The sequence below is a fragment of the Xylocopa sonorina genome, chromosome 6 (assembly GCF_050948175.1).
Source record: "Xylocopa sonorina isolate GNS202 chromosome 6, iyXylSono1_principal, whole genome shotgun sequence".
NCBI lineage: Eukaryota > Metazoa > Arthropoda > Insecta > Hymenoptera > Apidae > Xylocopa > Xylocopa sonorina.
This window is the reverse complement of record NC_135198.1, coordinates 12,177,594-12,196,589: the sequence shown is the minus strand read 5'-3', so window position 1 is coordinate 12,196,589 and position 18,996 is coordinate 12,177,594. Positions and strand designations below refer to the sequence as shown.

Genomic DNA, 18,996 nt, shown 5'->3' with positions numbered 1-18,996 from the left:
CCCCGCGATATTGCTCCTACGATCCGTGCAAACGTCCCGATCGAGGACTGTCGTGCGCTTGATCCGACTCGCCTCTTCTTGCCCCGAGCTTTTCAATTATTTATCGCGCAGACCGTGAAACGATAGACGCCGGTCCATTTATATCGAGGATGAAGTGGAAATTTTCTTGCGCACAGCAAGAAACTCGATTAGATCCGAGGTAATAAGCCGAGGTGAAAAATACCCCGTCTTCGAAGAATAGGGCGGTTGTTGCATGCGCGATGCAACTTTCCACTGTATCGAAGATCGTTACGGGGGATTCTTTTATATCTGCCAAAATCTCGCGAGCGTGATTAGAACGAATTCTAATCGATGCCACTCTCCGTAAGAATTCTGTACGCGTCTAAACGGATGACCCTTAAGAAACGGGTAAGAAATGAGGCGGTGGAGGAAACGGATGAAAAATGCGGGGGTAAACGAGCGAAAAAGATAGGGATAAAGGCTCCACGGAGGAAGTGACGTGTTACGGATAGGCTATCCTACGGTTCTCCTAAGGAGCAGTTTCCAGCGGCGAGGAAAGGAGCACGGCCTGCTGCGTGTGTAAGTATATCTCCCTTCCTCGGCCTCTCTTTCGTGCCTTATAAGTTTATGCGTTCTCACGCTCTCCATCCCACCTCTGCGCTTAACTATACCTTCTGCGAGCGGTCGCGCGCCTCTTTGAAACGCTCTGCTCTCCTCTTTTTCTCCTTTCCTCCCCTTTTCCTTTTTTCTTTTTTTCTTTTCTTTTTTTTCCCTGTTCGCCGCTCCGGAATCGTACCGCGCTTAATGAGTTTCGCGTAATTCTGACGAGTAATGGAAGTTTTGCCCGCGGTTAACTATCGTTCGTCTGTTGTCCTTTATCCTTTGAAACGAACCGCGAACCGTCGATAGGGAACGACGCGCAGTCGAACGGGTTAATAACCCGAAAAAATCGGCTAGAGTAACTGTACGGGAGGCGCAGGAGGACGCCTACCGATCGCGATCGAAACGCGCCTCCACGCGCTCATTGTATATCACGGCTCGCTCCGCAACGCGCATCATCTCTTCCTAGTTATAATAAACGGTGTAAAAAACGCGAGCAAAAACCTGCCCAGCCTTCGGCGAGTGTACACCAACGGAGCAGCTTCTGCTCTCTATCACCGCGTCCATCCTCTCCGACGTTTCTTACCCCTCCTCGAGCTTCCACGTATTAGAACGTATTCCCCTTTCTCTGCTTCTTTCTCTACCGATGGACCATCGTAGGTGTTGTTGTTGTTGCTGCTGCTACCGCCGCCAGACAGGCTACTTCCTTCCTCCCGCGGTCATCCCGTCCACGATCTCCGTTCCCTCCTCCACGATCGCTCGCGAATCTCACCTACCTCGGCTGCCTTGGTCCTTCTTTATCATCTTGCCGTACGATTTCTTCCCTGCTCGCGTATACGCGGCGAACCATCCTCGCGTTCATCTTATTATTATTCCCGGCTGGTGCGGAGGCTGCCGTCGCTGCCGCTCTTCTCCCTCTCCATCTCTCTCTCTCTCTCTCTCTCTCTCTCTCTCTCTCCATCTAACCCCGTTCTATTTCCGTCCCGCTTTACCTTACGCTTTATTAATATCCACCGCTGGCTGATCGACGGTTACGATTTTCTCGCGCTGCCTTCCGGGTTCTCGGCCATCCAGCCGCCGCGCCGCGCGGATTATAGACCCGCGACCCGAACGGATTTGTGAATGGGACGAACGAGGCCGGCCTTTTCCTGGGATACTACCGGACCTAGCCGTTGGTTAACGAGCTATGTCGGACCGTGGTTCTTCTACGGTTCTCGTTTCTTTCCTTCTTTTTTTCTTTCCCCTCCTTTCGCCCTGGAGGGTCGTAGCGACACGCGAATGAACGGCGCTCTGGTATTTTTCTACGATATATCTTTATACCAGCGATATTAAGAGGTGGACAGAGTAAACGGTGTTGGGTCCGGTCGCGGGATTGCAAAGTTATCCGGGAACACGGTTCACACGAAAATCGCTACCTCGACGATCACTTTTCGATAACAATTTCTGTTGCTCCTGTTTCCGGGGTGGAACAGGATCGCGAACTGGCGACTGTGTAATTAAAGATTCGTTTTAATGAATGAACCGATCGGCGTCGAACGGGATATTCCGGGGACACTTTGAAACAGTACAGGTAAATACTTTCCCACGGTTTAGCAAACACGAAACCAGTTCATTCGGGAAATAAAAGAAATCGCGGGTTGCTGTCGCCCGATCTTATCTACCGTTTAATAGCATGCCCGCTATTACCTAGATTTCCTCCTGAAAAAATTCGTTGCCATTCAACTCGCGGAACGTGACGCGAGTCTAGACTCGAGAACCACCTCCAACGAGGCTAAAGATCGACAGCCGATTCTTTAGCCGAGGAAGAAAAAGGAAGAGGGAAAGAGCGGCCGAATCTGGTTTCTCGGTTTCATTCACCGTCTCACCGCTCTGTGACGAACATACTCGCCCGCGGTCCCGCTTATTTATCGGTCGCCGCACCTGTTGCCCGTGATTAGAGACAAGATCCGGACTCGCCAAAGTCGGCGAAACGTTTCCCAGCTAATTTATCGAAACGAATGCCGCGCAACCGGTTGGCAAAGAAGGTTGACCGCTGGAACGGAGCCTCTCGTCTGCGTACTCCACGCGAAACCGGGCAAAATCCACTGTAACGAATAAAACTTGTGGAAATCCTTTTATAATTCTATGACGGAACGCTCGACATCCTTCGAGCAGTTAAAGCTACCGTAAAAAGACTAGAATCCTTGGCGCGTCTCCGCGCAACCTGCGCGCCTCCTTTTCTCGCGCGCGTACGCTTGAAAAAAAGTACCGTTTCTTTTGGTACCCCGACAATTTTTGTAACTCGCGACGTTCGCCCGGATTTCGAACGTGATTGGCATAGATTTATATTCCAGCGTGTGTCAGCTGGTCCCTGGCCACCACCCCGAGAACTCTTTTTTCCGACGGATTCTCATAAATCATTGCAATCGCAACACGGTTCGAGTCGTTCCAATCCTAATTACTTTCTAATTATTCCGTGCCACCCCTGATCGCCCGGTTTGCAATAATCCACGCTCTACTTCTTCTGGATAACTAGTGTTCAGATCGAATTTATCTCTGCTCCGTCGTCTTGTCAATTGCTTTAAAATAATTGGTTGGTTATTACGGGACACAGTCTCTCGAGGAAGTGCGAGAGGCTTGTTTCGTTCGATTCGATTTTTAACGACTCGCTAATATCAAGAAGAAACCGTAATGTTCGCGGCTCGAGTGACCACCGCGATCGATCTAGGAGTAAAAGTCCGTCGTCGTGTCCGGCTGTGTATCGAGAGGCGAGTTTATGAATGGTCCCTCGCTACCGGAAATGCGTCCCGTAAGAAATTTTTAGCCTTGCCCGCGAGCAAGAAGTTTCACATTAATCACCGCGAGGCAACATCCTCGAGGCGTGTAGAGCGTGTTGCGCGGAGGGGACAGAAGGCAGAAATTACCGACGTTGTTAAATAGTGTTTGCGTTCGAGCGTACACGGCGTAATTACGTCTCGCCTTCCACCGAATGCTACGTATTCCTAGTCGATTATTCCGTTGAAAACCGGGCCCGGCTGGTATTACGAGGCGACTTCCGTGCCCCGCCGTGAGTAGATCTTGAATGAAACCGTTTTACCCTTTTTTTTCTCTCCTTCTTCTTCTTCTTCTTCTTCTTCTTCGTCTTTCGGTTGAGAAGGAAACGGCGATTTTGTTAGTAATGATCTTGGGAAAAGATCGCCGCGGTGATCTAACAATTTTCGAACCACAATGAGTCATCGTTTCAGAGGTAAATAGAGCCTCGATATCTCGGGGCATGGTTGGGAAAATGAAAAATGGTACCAAGGCTAATTGGACGATCGAAATCGAGGAACCGGTTGATTCGTAAAAATCTCGCGTCACATTTAAGGAGGCAGGTATCGGGTATCGAGTGAAAATGAAACAGATCTCCGACGAATACCGTGCAAAATGGAGAAGGAAAGAGCGCATTTAACGCGACCGATTCCATTCACAAAACGGAGCGGTGCCGTTCAAGAAATTCATTCATTAACCGTGGCTCCCCGTCGCGTGGGGACAGGGAAAACCGCCCCCGGTCGACGACGTACACGCCAGAAAATGTTGGCGCGAGCGAAGAGCGTCGGTCCGTGAATAGTATCTTTTTTCCCCCCCCCCCCCTTTTTTTTCTTCTCTCTATTTCTTTCTCGCGTCCGTCGCGACGTCAGCGGCAGCGAGAGGCAGAAGGAAAAGCGTCGCCGGTTTGGTGGGGGTTGGCTTCGGCCGGGCAGAGGACTACACAACACGGCCGAGGCATGAATGAACGCGCGAGCCGACCGAATGAAGGAGGTGCGCGCGTGTGCGAGAGGCCTCTCGTATGCAACACTCTCGCTCGCGAGAGCACCGAGGATGACCGTACGCCGCGACGCGCGCGTCCAACAGAGATGGGACGAGCGAGAGGAGGAAAAGCCGAGCTGGTTGGAGGACGGACGGAGGACGACGCGGGACGAAGCAGGATGGAAGCTGGCGAGAGGAAAAGGGGTTACCCGTGGGGAGATAAAGATAGAGGAGCGTGTAATTGATAAGGACGGCGAAGGTAGTAGGAAGAAGGAAAGAAAAGGGCGTGGAGTGGGAGGAAATCTGGGGTGGTAGGAGCGAGACGGGAAGCGGGTGGTCGTGTGCGTCGACGCCAGTGTGAGTTTGCCGCGTCGACGGGAGAGTATTCATTCATAAAACTAACCGAGGAGTGAGGCTAGGCCAGCGTGCGCCGGGATTGGTGGGGATCCGACACAGGGAGAGACGCTCGAGTCTCTCTCCTCTCTCCTTTTCTCTCTTTCACGCGCTCGTTCTCGCCTATCGGTCGATCGTCTCTCCTTTGTCCCTTCCGATAGTGTTCGCTCGGTGATGCGCCTTTTTTTTCCCTCGTCTCGCGACCGATTTTTCGCGCGTCCCGCTCTTCCTTATCGATCGTGAAACGAACGGTTCAGCTTCTTCGATCAGCCTCTGATACTGTTCGTAAGTTTTGCCATTTTCTAGTCAAGCCGATCGTAATTTCTCGACGAATCACGAGGCTCTTACCGTGAACTGCGAAAGCTATTCCAGATTCGATCGGTCGGTTTCGACGTCCGAGTCTTGATTGCCGATACCTGGAATCACCCTACCATCCCTATAAACAATTGGAGCGATCGTATTCCGAGAAGTGCCCCTTCTCTCTTCTACCTCGAGGTAACATCCTGGGTTTACTCACAAAATATACCAATTGTAAGTGGATACGAATTGTTTTTCACCAACTATGCTAAAATCAGAATTTTCAACGTAGATTCGCGTTAGTTTCTCGCGTTACGACCAGCAATTGGTCGTTCCTCATCGTCTTACGCTCCGATTTCTCATCGGCGCGTATCACCGGTACCGGTGGAGGGATAATTTCGAGCAATCTCTTCGGCAGAATGTAAAATAGAGCACGTCGAGCGAGCACATCCACGAGGTATCGCTTGGTGCCGCGGTCGGTGACGATCCCTAGCAGTCCCCGTTATCTCGCTAGTCGACCAACAGGCGAATCTGCGCGATTCAGCGGGCCGAAGGACAAGGAATAACCCACGGTGCGCGTCCACCTCCGCCACCGCGTCCCCCTCAGCCCGTTGCCTCGAATAAACTCTCTCGAGGCCCCTTCCCTGCCCTCAAACGACCGTCTCTTCCCGTCTCTTCCTCTCTTCTGTTCTTCCCTCCACCACGCGATACATATCCTCCTCCTCCTCCTCCGTCACCTCATATTCCGCGTCCTCTTCGTGGCCAGCTGGCTCGCTCGCTCGCTCGCTCGCTCTAACTCTCTCTCACTCTCTCTCTCTCTCTTCAGCATTACCTCTTCTTCTTCTCGGTTCCTGCCCTGCGTCTCTCTCTCCTTGCGTACGCACTTACCTGCGGAACGCGGTCGTACGTGCTCGACGGTGGCGCTTCGGCCTGACGAACCAACGAACGCCGCCGCCACCGCCGCCGCCGCCGCTGCCGCTGCCGCCGCCGCTCTTCTCTCTAACCAAGATCGCGCTCGATCTTCCATCTAGATCAATCCGAAATTCGTAATCGTCCGGTGGCCGTCGATCGTATCCAGTGGTGCCTCCGTCGATCTGCGACGCGCGCGCGCGCGTGTGTGTGTGATTCCGGGAAACGAAAATCCGAAAAGCGGCGCAAGTTCGCGGCGTGCTCTCGCGAACACTGGAGGCTCCCTGCGCGTATTTTCGGAGTCCCAGCTACCGCGCGCGTAACGCCGCGCGTATACGCGCGCCACCGAGCCTCCCTGTTTCCGCTCGAGACCACGTCCCGCCGCGGCACCTCCCCCACCGCCGTGGCCGGTCACGGTTGCGCAAGGTATTCGGAAATAGCCCCGTGGGTCGCGGTTATGAATTGATAGCAAACACATGCTGGACACGCCGCGCGGACTGGCTTCCAAGACTCTACTCGCGACTTACTCGCACGGAGGAGTTCGCCCCGATTCCTCCGCGTTTCGAGGTTCTCACCTGCCGCGGCGCACCGCCGCCTGCCAATTAAGCGTTATCGTGCAACGGGAACTCTCCGCGGGATCGCGAGTGACGCTCTCGTCGTCGAACCATCGGAAGGGAACAGGAAGAGGAACGAGGAAGTCTTAGAGGATTGCGACACTTCCGACAGAGAGGAGGCGGTCGTCGATCGGGGCTCGCTCAGTGACGATAGTTTTACGGTCCCTCTTGGACTCGCGGAGGATTCGGTAGAAACGGACGAATCGATCGGACCTTTCACTTTCGATATCTTTAATGGCTGGTCCGACTACTGGCGAACGTTCGTCGACGCATCATTGACGGTGGCGCGTGGTCAAGGTCGCGGATCGACGACATTCGGGCCGCTCTAGCATGGGATAGAAGAGGACTTCCTCGACGCTATGTCGCGCGAGCGATACTCGGACGTAACCGGGGACTGTTCGACGGTCGAAAGTAAATCAGTGCGCGTCCCGATTCGTGCGCGTTCTCGCTAAAGAGAGATGTAACAGTGGCGCGACACGCGCCGGAGGAAACCACGCCAGGCCCAACGAATGACAGTGGTCCGGGAATTCGTGTATGTACAGTGAGCACGCGAGGACAGCACTCATGTACGTTGACTACAGCGGCGACGCTTATGCCGGAATGGGAATCAAGGCCATGAAGTCCTTCGCCAGGCCCAGAGGTATGGAACCGAGCGAGCGCTACCGCTCGTCCCCCTCCCTTTTCTTTTTCATAGAAGTCCTCGCGTTTATGGCTTCTGTTCGACGCTTGCGGTTCCGCGAGTTCGCTTGCTCCTTTTCGTCCACCGATACAAAATTATTTCGTATCACGACTCGTCACGCGTAAATAACCCCCTTAAATGCAGCGGTACCGATCGACGGTGAGTGACATTTAGGATCGCGTGCGAAGTGCCGTGCGAGTATCCTCGTCTGTCGATACCAAGAGGATCGGATTACGCTGCATCTGCGGCGATCCGTTTCAACAATGGAGAATCGATCGATTGTTTCATTTGTAAACGAAGGCATCTCGAATAAGAGGAGGTAGCAAATGACGGCACTTGCCAGCAGGCTCTTCTCCGCCCAAGACCGAGTCGCTCGCGACGGATTTTAACGCGACGCGTGCGATCAGAGGCGCGAACGTGACTTTGACTCGGACGGATCGTGACAGATGCGGAGGACGCCGCAGGAGTGCGACCTGCATCACCCCGACGCATATGCGCTTCCTGCAGTTGGACGGGCTCTCTCTTTCGCCGTAGAAACGAGCGCTGTTCCAGAAGTGGCCGACCTACCGACCCTGACACGCTCCCTCTTGCCCTCGAACTCACGAATCGTTTCTTTTCGGTGACCAGACGTTTGGGGAATGGTGGCTTCCGGATGAATTCCCTGATAGGGAAGTCTCTCTCTCTCTCTCTTTCTCTATCTTCTTCTATTTCGATTACGTGTTTCATTTCATACTTCATCGTTACCAGCGATATTTTGCTCGCGCGTACTTCGGTTATCGAGAACTTCATTTCGTTTTACAGTCGTAGAGATTTAAAGTTATGACTTAATATACAATATTTAGCCCCGATATCTGGAGTAGGCAGGAACTGAAATTACGAAATTATCGGCGAGTCGTGTAACCAACGATCTTCTCAGGCCCATCCACGAAAACGGTCCTGGCGGAATGTAATTTTTATCCGACGTTATTGAGGATGCGGTGCCAGTAAGGTCTTCTTCTTAAATTCATCGATAAAAGATTATCCAGCCACGGTCGAATCGCCTCTCGTGCGCTCACGGTTATTTTATCCTCGAAACGTTTACTCGATACGCGTCCGCTGAAACCCATGGGTTAATGATGAATCTCACGGGTGAATTACACCCATTCCAGGCGCTTTCGCGCGAGCGCGCGCGCGCGCGCGCGAAACCTACATGTAGGTAGGGGATATCTCGAGCAGAGAAGCTATCCGATGGTGCTGTTGCTTCCTGGCAACCGGTTCCAGCGAATGGCTTGATCCGTTTTGTTCATGTAGATATCACCGCGACTCGAAGACGGATTCGAGTGGAACTCGCTGTTCTTCCCTATTAATCCTCTGCCCACGGAAATCGAATCGAATCGAGAGTATCCACGTTACGCTAACGCAGAACGGGATAACTTAGCGATTCTAATTTTTTCTTCGCGGATGTACGTGTCATACTTTCTGGATACGAACTTCCGAGGTTACCATGGCCCATTTCGTGCCTCGAATAGACATATTACCACGGTTTTTCGACGAGCCCGACTGTGTAGAACAGTTGTTAAAGAGTTGTTCCCCGGCTCGACACAGTCGGTTGCACGTTTAACAGTACACGAAACATTCTGCGCTAATTGCGGTTTCGACCAGGGCAATTTGCGTCCGGGCGAACGTTCCGATTGGTCGCGATCTCGTTTCGATCACGAACGCGTGCGATCGGCCGCGGATAACGAGAGCCCGTGGGGAGAGGAAAAAAGAGAAGAAACGGGCTGAAAGAAAACCGGGGCCCGCTCGTGTACGTGCGTCGCAGCGTTTTATCGCGATTCACGGGGCTACGAGAAACGTTCCCGCGTGTAATTTCCCTTCCCTCGATTACAACCGCTCGGAACGAAAACCAGCAGCGACCTCGTGAATTAATAACGCCGCGAAATGGGAAAAAGTAATGGCCTGTGTCGGCCCGTTGCCCGCGATACCAATCCACGTATTCGCTCGATAATCCGCACCGAGAAACCGGTAGCCCTTGCTTAATTTACCATTTTTGCCGGCGTTACCTTTCACGAGTGATGCCTGCAGTTTCTTCGTTTAGTATTACATATCTCCCGTCCCGTACTTTCCGATCCCCATCGAGCAAGGCAAGGTGTAAAAGGTCGGAGCAGAATTTCCGATCGGAGCGAGCGCGGATTTTTATCGGTCGCACTTCTACCTGGCTACGCGTGAGATCATAGAACAATGTATTTGATTCCATCGTTCGGCTGACGGATTTCTATTAATAATCCTCGTTCAACTGCGTCGAAGTCGGTCAATAAAATCGATCGTTCGGACCAATTCTGGATCGATCGCGCCGTCACCTCCTCTGGCATCGATCGCGGTCCAATTTAGCACGCTGCCTAAATATTCCCTATGCAAACCGTGATCGTTTCCCGTTGAGATTAACGAAAGAACCGAGAATTAAAAAAAAAAAAAAAACGAAATATCGTAACCCTCCCACAGAGTCGAGCGCAAGTAATTAAGCTCATAATCGTCCACGTGTTCCCGCTCGTTCCACGTATTATCCCCCTCCGCATCCGTTAATTAGCGAGCCTATTAATATTCGATAGCCTGGTGACTTTTCTCATGGAAAAGTCGCGATAACGAAGCACCGCGCGCAGCGGGACGATAACCAATTTCACCGTAATCGACCGTTTTATCTGCCACTACGCAGAGAAAAGAACGAAACGGGCGGCTAATCAGCTGTGCCCACGATAATTGGACCGTGGATCGCAGTCCTCGTCGTCGTCGTCGTCGTCGTCGTCGTCGTCGTCGTCGTCGTACAAATGGTCGTACGCACGCGTCCTTTGCTGTCTGCGTGTCCATCGGTTGTTCTCCACACGGACGCGCAAACCGCGCGGACTGGATTCGTCGCGCGGTGCAATGTGTTCGGAGCGGCTCAGGAAGTCGGCTGGGCATGCGTCGACGTTATCAACGGGACGCACGCCGGCGAGCCACCGTATCTCGGTGAAACACGCGGTTTCATGATAATCGCCACTGCTAACAATGCCGCTGCCACTTGTTGCTGACGCTTTGCCTGCCTCCCTTGGGAATCTTTCCAGACGGGCGTGTCCCCTCGCGTCGACGCGGAAGAACGATACCACGGTGGCTGCTCGAGGTCTGCGCCTCGAGGGTAGTTCTGGCACTCCAAACTGCAGCAACTGCGATTCTCCTTCTTTGAATACTATTTTTTGTTTTCTCTTCGTTCACGCGATCCTCTCGCGAATGAAAACTAGATGAATGGAGAATCTTCTACGTTTTATTTCTCACAGATTTCCTCTCACGGTAATATTACTCCAGCTTGCTAATCACTGCGGTTTCCTGCGTTTTTCGCCACTGACCATGGCTCTGTGGAATTAACAACACGCACCAAAGGGATTCGTACTTTCGTCGCGATTAGACGCTAATTGTTAACTGCAACGCACTTGTCGGCCGTTGTTATCGTGTCGAGACACGCGGTTAAGCGATAATCGACATCGTCGCCGGGGAGCTCGTTAATATGGCCGTCGATTATCGAGTTGCCGTTTGCAACCAAGATCTGCTCTCGCGCGCCGCGATACTTGTATCAATTGCGTCACCGACAGGACCCTCGTGGCCCTGAAGTCGTTCCTTACATTCGACATAGACCACCGTGTAATCTACGCGGTTACGGTATCCGAGATTCCCCGACTTCCGCGGCTGGGTTAACCCCTAATTATCCACGTCGAATCGTAACGATCCAGCTCCATTTCCTTCGGCTTGTATTATTCTAATTATTATTTAAAATCGTACGAACGACAGTCAGGTTTTCGGCTCTCTACGAAACCGTTACGCTCGTCGATCGTTGCGACTCTGAACCGTGTTGCACAACGCGGCCGTTTACGTGCGACTAAGTAGCGCGAGCGACGAAGAGGTCACGGAACTGGATGGCTCTTCGGACGCGAAGAAAGCGAGACAATGGAGTCCGAAAATGTCCCTGGGAATCGCAGGCCCCAACGGCGGATTCCCAAACCAGCAACCCGCGAAATTATTCCCAGTAATCTCGGCTGGGATCTCCTCTTTCCCCAAACCACGGCGATCGTTCGCCATGGTGGCCACGTTGAACAGAACGCCAGAGAGGCGTGGCTGGGAAGACCATCAGAGTGACGACACGCCGAGCGCGAACAAACCGTCGTCGAGATAGATAAGCTTTATCGGGCTACCGGATAGCTCTGGTCAGTCCTTTGGGGAAAAACCGCAGACTCCACGGTTTACGTCCTTCGTTCTTAACGGGACAGGATGTGTACATGGAAAGGAACGGGTGCGATAAACTTTTCCATCCACGGCACTCTCCTTTTTCCTCGCTCGAAGTCGTCCTCGATTCGACGGTCCCACAGCGGGCCTCCCCTTCGTGTCTCTCGCTCTCTGTTTCGAGGAATTTGTAAGAACGATTCCGTCCAAGTGTATTTTTACCACGCAGCAACCCTGGTGCGCGCGTCTGGAATCCGGAGGCGTTCCAGGGGTGGCTCGAACGGTTGGGGTGCGCGTTTTCCCCCTGGTTCGACGCGTTCCACGTTTCCACGAGGCTTTCGTGCAACAGGTGTACGGGGATCACGTGCTGGCTAAATGCGTACCGAAACGGTGCACCATGTGTTTTCATTAATTAGCTCGATCGACAGTTTGCAGATCGATCGACCGTGACCACGGTTCTTCGTTCGAATGATTCGGTGGACGATCGAGTTGGGTGGGTGATTCGATCAAATTTTAATCCTCTTCCGCGAACCACGAGAACGAAACGATCTCTAACGGGACGTTTAATCGTTTCCCATAGAAGTATCATCATCCGATAATGGAGAAGAAGAATCGTCGCGGTGTAATTTCAACGCGACCAAACACGTTTGCCGATATTCCGGTTCGATCCGAGGGAAAAATGGATCCCGTCCAACTTTCGAAACGCAAAAAGTCACGGTTACGACACCCGTGTTGTGTTTTAATGTCTTAATTAGCGGGGTCGGGACAGAGGGAAGTGTCAATTAGAAGCACGAACGTGATTGGAGCCGCCTCTGGCATGAAAAACTGTTGGTTAGAAGAGAAAGAGGAAGGAAAGAGACGTCGAAATGGTCTCTAGCCGCTTTCTTGCGTGCGGGCACATGACTGGACGTTTTCTTCGAGCGATCGCTACACCTTTCTTTGTTTTGTCCATGCGATACCGCCGGTCGTAAGTCCCGCGTGGAGCCGCGGCTGAAAAACTGCCGATCTCTTTTATGGAACCTTAAGACGCCTTTGAGGACACCTTACGCGGGACGAGTAGGGGCAAGAAGTGTGGATAATGAAATTTGCTCGCGGTCATAGACGAAGGAAAGTTTGGAAAGTGGCTGGGCGGGTCGCGTACACGCGACGGGACGGGAGAGAGCGGAAGATTTTGGAAGCACGCCGGTATACACGGGCTAGTAGTTTGTTCAGGGCAGCTGCCGCAGTTGTTTGGCTGCTGAGTATATTCCAGAGTCGCCTTGGAAAGAGGGATAAGCCAGAAGACGTTGCCAGCACGTGCCCCGTGTCCGTTGGAGCTCGTCTACAAACTTACCTCGTCGCGTTCCACGTGGAGTGGAAGAAGGGAAAGAAATGTTACGACCCCGTAAGCGGCTAGTAGAGGAATAGGATGGTTTTTTCATTCTCTCGCTCGAGGAAGAACGAGGAGAATTAAAAACCCGCGTTTCCGGGAAAATTTCGTGCTCGCCGAGACTCGGTCGCTCCAATATTTTTTCCTCGTTCAACCAAGCGTGCAACCAGGCGTGCTGCAACGTAAGAAGAAACATGGCGGACTTCTTTATTCGAATCTAAGTATCGATAACTGCGAAGGTCTTTCGATCGAGAGAGACAAACAAGTTTCAAATGTTGCCGATCGGGACCTCGACGATCGCGATGACGAACATTGATTACTTTGCAATTGAAAACAATGGATTTCTCATGATGACTGCGATTCGTCGGCCGCCAAACGAAAATGCAGATCGCCGCGGAATAGCAAGTGCCTAGAGCCGATTATTAAATTGTAATGTTCGTCGGCTCGTCGTTGAATCGAAGCGATTAATAAAAATCCGAGCGTGTCGCGGTGAATTAGAATAGAACGGATTCTTCCGCTAATGTATTCACGAACCTCGATGACCAGACGAGACAACATTTTCATGAATAATTAAAGGAGCTAATCTCCCTTGTTAACAGCGTTTAATCGTTCTTAATTCCGGAGAAAATTCAGGAGGTAAACTGAAACGCGGCAATAAATTCGTTTCAGTGCCCCGGGACCAGATGACTGGGGGTTTCTGACCAAGCCGGGTGGTTCCTTCGAATAGAAATGCGCTCGTTCGGGCCAATTAAGATTATCGCACGAAAGAAATAACGGCCTGTTGACGATGCAGGATCGGCGGGCCGACGCAGAGGTTCTAGCCGCAAATAACTTGGAAATGGAAATTTATGTTGAACGGAGCCGGGTCAAGTGTCACCCGGGTCGTGGGTCATTAGCCATTTGCATTTCCATTCGATTAAGCAATGCCCATCGCGGATAGCTTGGCTTCGATATCGGTCTGGATATCGAATTTTGTTAACCACGAGACCAGAAGAAATAAAGGGAAAGATGAGGGAAATAAAGGAACCGTTCCGTCGCACCTGCGCATTCGCGATCGTTGGGCTTGGAAATTATTAAATAAAAGGACATTTTTATTAGTAGAGAGCTGGAAACTTGAATCTCGCGAAGAGGTTCCTTTTATGCCTTTCCACGATGACGTTTCTTATTCCAGTGGCAAATACCGCGACTCTCACTCGTCGGTACTTTGTCGCAGACGCGCTTAGAAAGTTGTAGCAATTAAACGATTGTAAAAGTATCCTCGGGAGCCTCGACGGTCCCTATCGATGCGAGAAGTTAGCGATTGGTATGCAACGGCTGGCAAAGTCTGCATCCAGACGAGGTTGATTCATAAACCTGATCAATTAGCGAACCAACGTTCCCCGCGTTCGATTTCGTTCAGAGACGGCTGAGATGGATTATTCGAAGATTAATCGTCCCGTCAAAGAGGTAGCACGTCTCGATAGGCTGTCATTGGAAACGCCGTGTGTCCCAGCAGCGGATCCACCGATCGCGATCGCCGCGAACGGCGGACAAGATCCACGGGGACCTGTTCGTAGCGGCTCACGAGCTCGCAGACCATTACATCAGATACGATTAGTCGCACGAAAGGATACGTAATGTCCACATGTTCCACGTGTCGCGTAATTATGGCCCGCGGCCCTCTTGCGTACAAGTTAGAACCGCAAACCCGCGGTACCGAAAGGTTTCGTGCGAGAAAGTACCGGTTATGAATGCGATCTACGCAATGTGGTAGCCGGTTGCTTGGGATTAATCGATGGAAAAACGAAAATAAGTCGCGCTGACTTACTCCCGAGTACCTCGAGGCTACCGAGGCTATCCTCTGATCCTTCGATTCGAGCTAGTTCTCCCTGCGCACCGGAGATTAATCGGAAATTTCACGGAAGCTCGAGTTCAGCCGAAAATTCCTCGATCACGGAGGTCCCCGAACCGTGGTCGCCGTCTGACAGGAGATAAATCTGTGGCCGGGGGCTGGATCGACTTCCATCACGATCCACGGAATCCATCGGGCATTTACGGGCAGGGCTCGTCGGTGCTCGATCATACACGGCATTCGCAACGAGCCAGCCACAGGCGTCGTTCCTGCAAATGTGGCCCGATTGTGATTCCGTTCACGGGGCAAGCGTTGCGCCGTGGCACGTGGATTTTCAATTCGACTCCTCCGGGAGCCGGTCGCCGCCGGTTTCGATCCGTCGAACCGGACGATTCCTCCTCTTATTCCCCGTCGATTACACATTCCCCGGCGCGTACTACGCGTCACGATGAATAATTCCGCATTGTTGCTGCTACACTTTGCACCCGTGCCACAGCGAGAGGGAATTTCGCGGGAGGACGCAACCAACGAAGGGTATTATCCAGATTTTTTAAGGAATCCGACGAACGCGTCGGCTGAATTATACACGAGGATCATTCTCACTCGACCGTTCGCCACGTTCATTTTTTAGGGGGGAATCATTTAAAACACCTCGAAATGCTTCCGATCTCAATCGCCTCGATCCGATTTCTCGTTCGATCGTCAAATGTCCCCACGATCGATCCGCTAAAGCGTAAGCCACCGAAGGAATAGACTCGCGTCGTCGTCGTCGTCGTAGTCGTAAAATCGGTTCGTTCCACTTTCGATACCGCGACAGGGTGTTCATAGGGATCGCGGGGCTGGCCGTCGTAACGTTGGTAAACCCGTTTCGCGGCGGCGGGTCTAGGGTATTCCTTAATTAATTATTTCTATCGCGTGTCAAATTCACGAGAGCCATTTAAGGTGGCGTCGAGACGGGGCAGAGCCTGTTCCTCTAGCGAATGGCCGTTCGTGGCGAGGCTCGAAGCGCGGCGGAGAGCGACCCGTCGATACTTTGTACGTTTGTAGCCGCGCGGCGGTATGCAAATTCCGGCGACACGCGCGTGTCCGTGCGCGGCTGTACGCACACGCACGCGGCCTCCTCTTGGCTGTGCGCGTAGAGACAAAGGTGCTTATGGGTTACGGGAGGCTTACCGTGCGTGCACGCTATACATACTTAATGGACTTTCGGCGGTACGCCGCGCTCGAGGAGCTTATACCCATGCAAATCCAGCTGTGCAGATATCCCCGCGTTTGCCGAGGAAACACGATTTTTATCGTCCCAGCGTTCCCCGACGCCGCGGCTCGCTTCGCTTTCGACGTCTCGGGGTACCTCGTCGCGTACGCTCTTCCCTTATGTATCGCGCGTGCATTCTAAACGTCGCGGACAAAAAATGGTGAATCGAATCAGACAGCCAGGCTCTCGAAATGCAGTTTACGTACGCGAGGGAAATAGAGTCGGACTCGGTCGAAGGCAATTTCTGTTTATCGAAAGCGGAAGAGACGTAAGGCAGCGAGTTTGATAAGATACAACAGTGGCTGGTGTGAAAACAAAGAATCAGTGGTAATGGTAACTTAACGGTGACCGCATATCTCGGGCTTTTTTTTTAAATAAAAGTACGCAGTCGCCATAGCGAGTGCGCGCGCGATACGGAAAAATTCGATCTTGCGTCTTTCCTCTTTCCCTGGAACCCATCGATCTTACCGATACGTCAGTCGTTGCGAGCGTAGCCCATTCCTCAGCTACCTGTTACCCGATATTTAGATGTTCGGAACTATCGAAGCGTCAGAGGTGACGAATTGGTCACGCAGGAAGAGCGGTATCGCGAAGGGCGAGGAAGAGTATTCGGCGGGCGCGCCATAAGGCGTACGCGCGGCGTTGCGCACGGCATAGAGCAAGCGTACCTACAACGACGATGCACCTGCACCTGCCCGCCAGTTGCACCCCTCTTTACGACGATGCTATCTAGGATGGTGCGCCATGCCCTCCTCGCCTCTGTTCGCTCGCTTTCGCTGCTCCTGCCGCCGCGACACCTGACGCTCATCGCCGCGCCGTGTACACGCGGCTCTCCCTCCTTCTCTCTCTTTCTCTCTCCTCTCTCGCTCGCTCTTCGCGAGCCGTGGCGCGCGAGCGTGCGTGCACGCCGCTTTGTGAGAAGTACCATTAACCTGGCTTCTCACACATTCACCTGGTCCCGACTGATCCGAGCCCCGTTGGACGACCGTCTCTCCCTTGTCGCGTTCCTCGGGGAACATCGGACTTACCACCTACCGACCGGTCCGATAGAGAACTCCGTGGACTCGAAGGAGATGCGCCTCTGAGATGAGAGCTCTCGGACGATCGAGGACCAGGGTAGTTGCGCGAGATCGTTGACTGTTGCCATTCGACGACATTTCCAGCATTCCTCTCGCGACACTGAGAAATTCTTCGCATTCCACTGGTGACAAGTGGAGATTCGTACGTTGGAATATGCGAAGCTTGAAGGATGTAGACGTTAAGGGTGCATAATGAGAGACGGTTAGGAACGTTTAGAAAATTCTTAGCTACGACTCGAGAAATCGTAACCCCTTGAACAACCCTTAATTAAGCCCACACAGTCACAGATCGAGGGATTTAACGTGAACGTATCTTCGCGTTGCAGATATACCGGCACAAGTGCCGCCGTTGACACCTGGGACCAACAAGAAGATGACCGAGGCCCTGGAGGCCTCTTTCGCCTCCTGGGAGAAGGAACGAGTCCGCCTCAACATAACCAAAGGTGAGTCGCCGCGTTTTTTCCACCTCCCGTCTCAGACCGGGCGCACACAAGCCGTCTACGCGTGTTCCTGCCTCGCGGAAAACGTTCCTCCGTCTTTGCCTTCTGTCCCTACTCCCGCCTCGTTCGCGTTCCACGGCGTACAGGTTTCTCAACGACTTCTAATTACAGGATCATTGCCGCGATACCGCGATCCCATTCGCGGGCCTTAACGTTTCCATCCGAACCCCGTAGGCATTTACGCGGTTACCTTCTGCACATTGTGATAACGTTAGAACGTAACGCACCAACTATACTGCTGCGCGATAATTTCCGGGCTAGAATATCTGATTATTTTTTTCTCTCCCTCTTTCTTCATTTTTTTCTCTTCTCGCAAAAATTTCATTTTTTGCTCGAAACGGTAGACGCGCGATGATTCGAGGATTACTAATTAACATCGGAGGTGGAATATTCAGAATGTTTACGGAGCGAAGGTCTGATTTTTTGTACGCTTGGAGACTATAGGAAGCCGCCTTGAACGTGTCGCTAGTCGTAAAACAGCGAGAACGTTGATCAGGATGTTAATAGCGATCGGATGGTATTTATTGATCGTGTTTTTAAGATATCCGCGGAAAGCGCGTTTATTAACAACCGAGAGTCAGAAGCGTTGCTAACGCTGATTAATCAAGCTGACGCGTTTTTTGCGACGCTTTACGGCATTCACGTTTTTCCACCTAAATGCTATTCCTGTCCGTAATGTAATCGTACGAGTTTTTAATGGAGGCAATATCGCTCGTTACATACTATGTACTTCTGTTTCAATTGAGACATGATATTTCTTAATCGATTATTATCCTTCGCTCGCCCAGGAACCGTATCCTGTTCCATATCGTACGAAATTTAACTCTCTAATGCAAGGCAGGCGAATGTTACAATCGCCTAAATTGATTCGAATCGATGGCCAAACACGACGCACCCCAAAGCCACCCTCTGCTCCTAATAAACGCAACGCTAAACGAACCTCGACTCAACGCAACGGTCGAGTTGAAAAGGACGACTCGTCTCGTTGCACAACCGGGGTGTCACGGTCGACCGCGGGCGGGTGAAATTTGTCGAAAAATCGGGCAACTCGAGCGGGTGGCCCCCGTCTCGAAACTGGTGAAAATCCTTCGGTCCGTGGCGTGCGTGCATCGCGCGCGCGATAGGTGCGTGCGTGCGTGCGTGGAGAGACGGCCGGGTATATACGCGATGTGATGTGATGTGCGACGAGGCGGCGATGTGCAGGAATTGTGAATGTGATGTTGATGGTTCTGATGGGGAGCCGATGCCACACATCCGGTATGCGCATTCAGAGCCACGCGGGTGTGACGTTACTTCCGGTCTACATGCCCCGGGTTCGTACCCTCCGGCCAGATCACCTACCAGTCTGACCTCCGTGAACCTAACGAGCAACCTCGCGCCGTGGCCGTTCCACTTTGGAGCGGACCGTAGTCGCGCTGATTCCATTCCTCTCCTTCTTTTTATTCCCGCCTTCCTATTTCTCTTCCGCGCCGTTC

At 52.4% G+C, this 18,996-nt stretch overlaps 1 protein-coding gene across 6 annotated transcripts in view; it reads left to right on the top strand.

The window, feature by feature from the left end:
* Pnt (ETS transcription factor pointed) overlaps positions 1 to 18,996 on the top strand; it is a 103,232-nt gene that overhangs the window by 57,287 nt on the left and 26,949 nt on the right. For 4 of the 6 annotated variants that reach the window (XM_076896180.1, XM_076896182.1, XM_076896176.1 and 1 more), the window contains one exon: positions 17,348 to 17,464. The exons of 1 other annotated variant lie outside the window; for it this stretch is intronic. In XM_076896180.1, coding sequence (XP_076752295.1) covers positions 17,348 to 17,464 — 117 coding nt within the window. Of the gene's footprint in view, positions 1 to 6,769; positions 7,222 to 17,347; positions 17,465 to 18,996 lie in introns of those variants that run through there. One more of the 6 variants, XM_076896181.1, reaches the window with a different exon arrangement.